The sequence below is a fragment of the Gavialis gangeticus genome, unplaced genomic scaffold (assembly GCF_001723915.1).
Source record: "Gavialis gangeticus isolate Ggan-Ray unplaced genomic scaffold, GavGan_comp1, whole genome shotgun sequence".
Taxonomy (NCBI): domain Eukaryota; kingdom Metazoa; phylum Chordata; order Crocodylia; family Gavialidae; genus Gavialis; species Gavialis gangeticus.
In genome coordinates, this window is record NW_017729032.1 from 120665873 (window position 1) to 120669010 (window position 3138).

Sequence of the window (3138 nt, forward strand, 5' to 3'; positions counted from 1 at the left end):
CAGGAAAACAGACCTTATGTTGACAGGCTGAGAGCAATGGGACTCTTCAGCCTGGAAAAGTGCAGGCTCAGTGGCGATCTGGTGGCCACCTATAAGTTTGTCAGGCCACCTATAAGTTTATCAGGGGTGTTCATCAGGGTCTGGGGGAACGTCTGTTCACCAGAGTGTCCCAAGGGATGACAAGATCGAATGCTCACAAACTCTGCCACAACCAATTCAGGCTGGACATAAGAAAGAACTTCTTCACTGTCCGAGCCCCCAAGGTCTGGAATAGACTGCTGCCAGAGGCGGTTCAAGCACCCACTTTGAACGCCTTCAAGACACATTTAGATGCTTATCTTGCTGGGATCCTATCATCCCTGCTGACTTCCTGCCCCTGGGGCAAGGGCTGGACTTGATGATCCTCTGGGGTCCCTTCCAGCCCAAATATGTATGAAATCTATGAAATCTATTATTAGTCTATGAATCTATAATCTATGAAATCTATGAATCTATAGTCTATGAATCTATAATCTATATCTATAATCTATGAAATCTATCAGGTTACTCCAAAGAAATCTGGGATGATACAACAGAACTTTGTAGTAAAACGGAAAAGGCAGAGTATTAAGAGATATATGGGCATCTTTGAAAGATACCAAGACAGGCTGTTTGACTTACCTGAAGATCTCTTTCTAGCAGCAGCAAGTGATACCTATGCCAGGTAACAAAAGCAGGCCCTTGATGTGAGAAGTCTATAGCAGTGAATGGACGGCCAGGCCCTAGAACCAGAAGGCACAATCAGAACTTCATGTCAACTTGAAATTAGACAGAACACTTCACAGAATTACATTCCCAGTTTGAAGCTTGATTCCAAAAGAAACCTCACAATTTGCACTATTGGAAACAGATTCCAGCAGAAATTTAAGGATGGGAAACTCTTAATTTAGAAATTGCTGAAAATATTCTTCAAAATTCAAAGTCAGAATATTTTTTTACTTTGAAAAGCAACTAAAATTTGAATTAATTTCTTTCACGTATCTTCATATTGTCAGAAATCCCACCTGTTATCTAATATGTATGGTCTCCCAATGTATTCAATGAAAAAAATACTTCTGTGAGAAAAAATGAATATGTCCCATAATCAGATGCCAATTTTAAAGGTCACTTCTCTAACCACATTTTTGAAAAGCTGCATCTATTACCTCTGAGCAGTTTTTAGTTTTATTTTTCTCCCAACCTGACTGGCACAGCTGAATTGAAGGAGACAGCCAAAGTGACAATAGCTGATTGCACTGTTTGGCAAGAAGATACTCTTTGGAAAAGGGAGAGAAATTTGGTAGGTTTTTTTCCCCTTTTCATTAGGATAAACTATAGAAAGCTAATGACCTTGCCACTGTTTCCATCAGCAGTCTCTTGACAGATTCAGGAACAGAGCTGCCCACGCAATTTCAGCATCCATCAATGGATGCAGTTTTACCAAAAAAAAGATTGCCCCCAACCCCAATTAGGAGATGTGTATATGTTGCTATCAAACAGTTCTGGGATATCTATTTCAGCCTGTACATTCACCAGGCTGCTGTGTTTGGGTCCAAATACACCAGACCCATGTGTTTTGAGCTTCCCCAGTTCCAGTACGTGCCAACAATTTCTCTGGTTCCAGCCCCTCTGGCACACTTCCTTGGTACAAACTCTCAGATTCCCCTTTCATGGAAATGGGACCCTGTGGCTCAAGCCCCCTACAGCTGGTACTGATGCCAAAGTACTCCACGACCTTTTCATAACACCAGTATTGTGTGCATTTTACAGCTTACCTCCTTAGGGACATAAAGTAGTTGAAACAGAGGGGCACACAGCTTGTAAAGGGTTCCAAAACATAATGGGCCAAAGCCTATATCATGTACTGGGCATCTAAATGGACTTAGATACCAATGTACAATTCTATTCCACTTTGCTTGAGTCCCTGGAAATATATTAATGCATCTACTTTTGCAATTCATCAGCTTCTGACCCTTAAGACTGAGTCATATAAAAGCTGGAAGGAAGAGGACCTACACTTTCTGCATTACCTGTTTTTCAGGGACTCAAGCAGGATGGAAGTTAGATGCCTAATAAGTAAAATAGAATCTGGCCCTTCTAATTCTATATTAGGTGGTTTAAGCAATAAACAGATTTAGAAAAACTAATAAATACACCTGCCTCAGTTTGCTACTATTCTAGGGGGTGCTTTAATGCAATGTGCAGTAGCCTATTTTACTGCACATTAAATCATCACATAAAAAACCATTAAATGACACTAATATGCAGTGAAATAAGCTACTGCACATAAAGTGTCACCTAAAAGCCATCCAAAATTGTTACTGCACATTAAGGCAGCCCAAAGCACATTTGTTTAGTACCTCATGTTGGAAGTACTAAATTTAATGCACATTAGGAAAAGCACCTTAATGCGCATGTAGATGCGCCCTAAAATGCTCTTTGGGTTTAGGTCAGTGTCTTCTTTGGAGACTAGATCCTCCTGCACACAGCTTCTCCTCTAGAGCCTGTAGTACCTGTCTCTCTAAGCAGCCAGCTTCCTTCTGTTCTGTCCTAGCTCACATTTCTGCTCTCTCTCCTTCCCAACCCCTCACTACAGAACTAGTACAAAAGCCTCTTTAATAGCCTACAGTTCCCCCGTTGTCAAGTGCTCCCAGATCAGCCACATCAGGTGACCAAGGTTCCCTATCAGATGACCCATTTCTTAGTTAGTGCAGCCTTGAAAACCAGCTTGCCCCAGGGAGCAACCATCTCTTTATCCTAAAATTTAACAGACAGTCAGAGTTTAACCAAGCTGAGCACTGGCCCTGTGCCAGGTGCGAGAATTTCCTTTTAGCTTAAAAAGTTAAAAGGCAAAAGGTGGCAGAGAGGACAAACAGGCTCTCCTATTCAAATGGAGTTTGAGAGCTAAAAAAATGCATGCCTAGAGAGTCCCAGCACTAAACAGAATTAGGAAGTTACACATAGATTATTCAGCTTGCCACAGATGCCTGTTGTTCAAGACAGCAAGCACAGGGGGAAATGAAATGGGGCAACAGAGGAAGGAGAGGCAGTCGGGGTGGCAACTGACAGAGGGAAGGAGAGTGGCCCCTGCTGACCTACCTCCCTGGTGAAGAGGAGGGT

General features: G+C 42.2%; 1 protein-coding gene across 1 annotated transcript in view; it reads right to left on the reverse strand.

The window, feature by feature from the left end:
• Positions 1 to 3138, reverse strand: part of DCT (dopachrome tautomerase) — a 65550-nt gene that overhangs the window by 42620 nt on the left and 19792 nt on the right. Inside the window, exon 3 of the mRNA XM_019525640.1 lies at positions 661 to 761. Coding sequence (XP_019381185.1) covers positions 661 to 761 — 101 coding nt within the window. The remainder of the gene's footprint in view (positions 1 to 660; positions 762 to 3138) is intronic.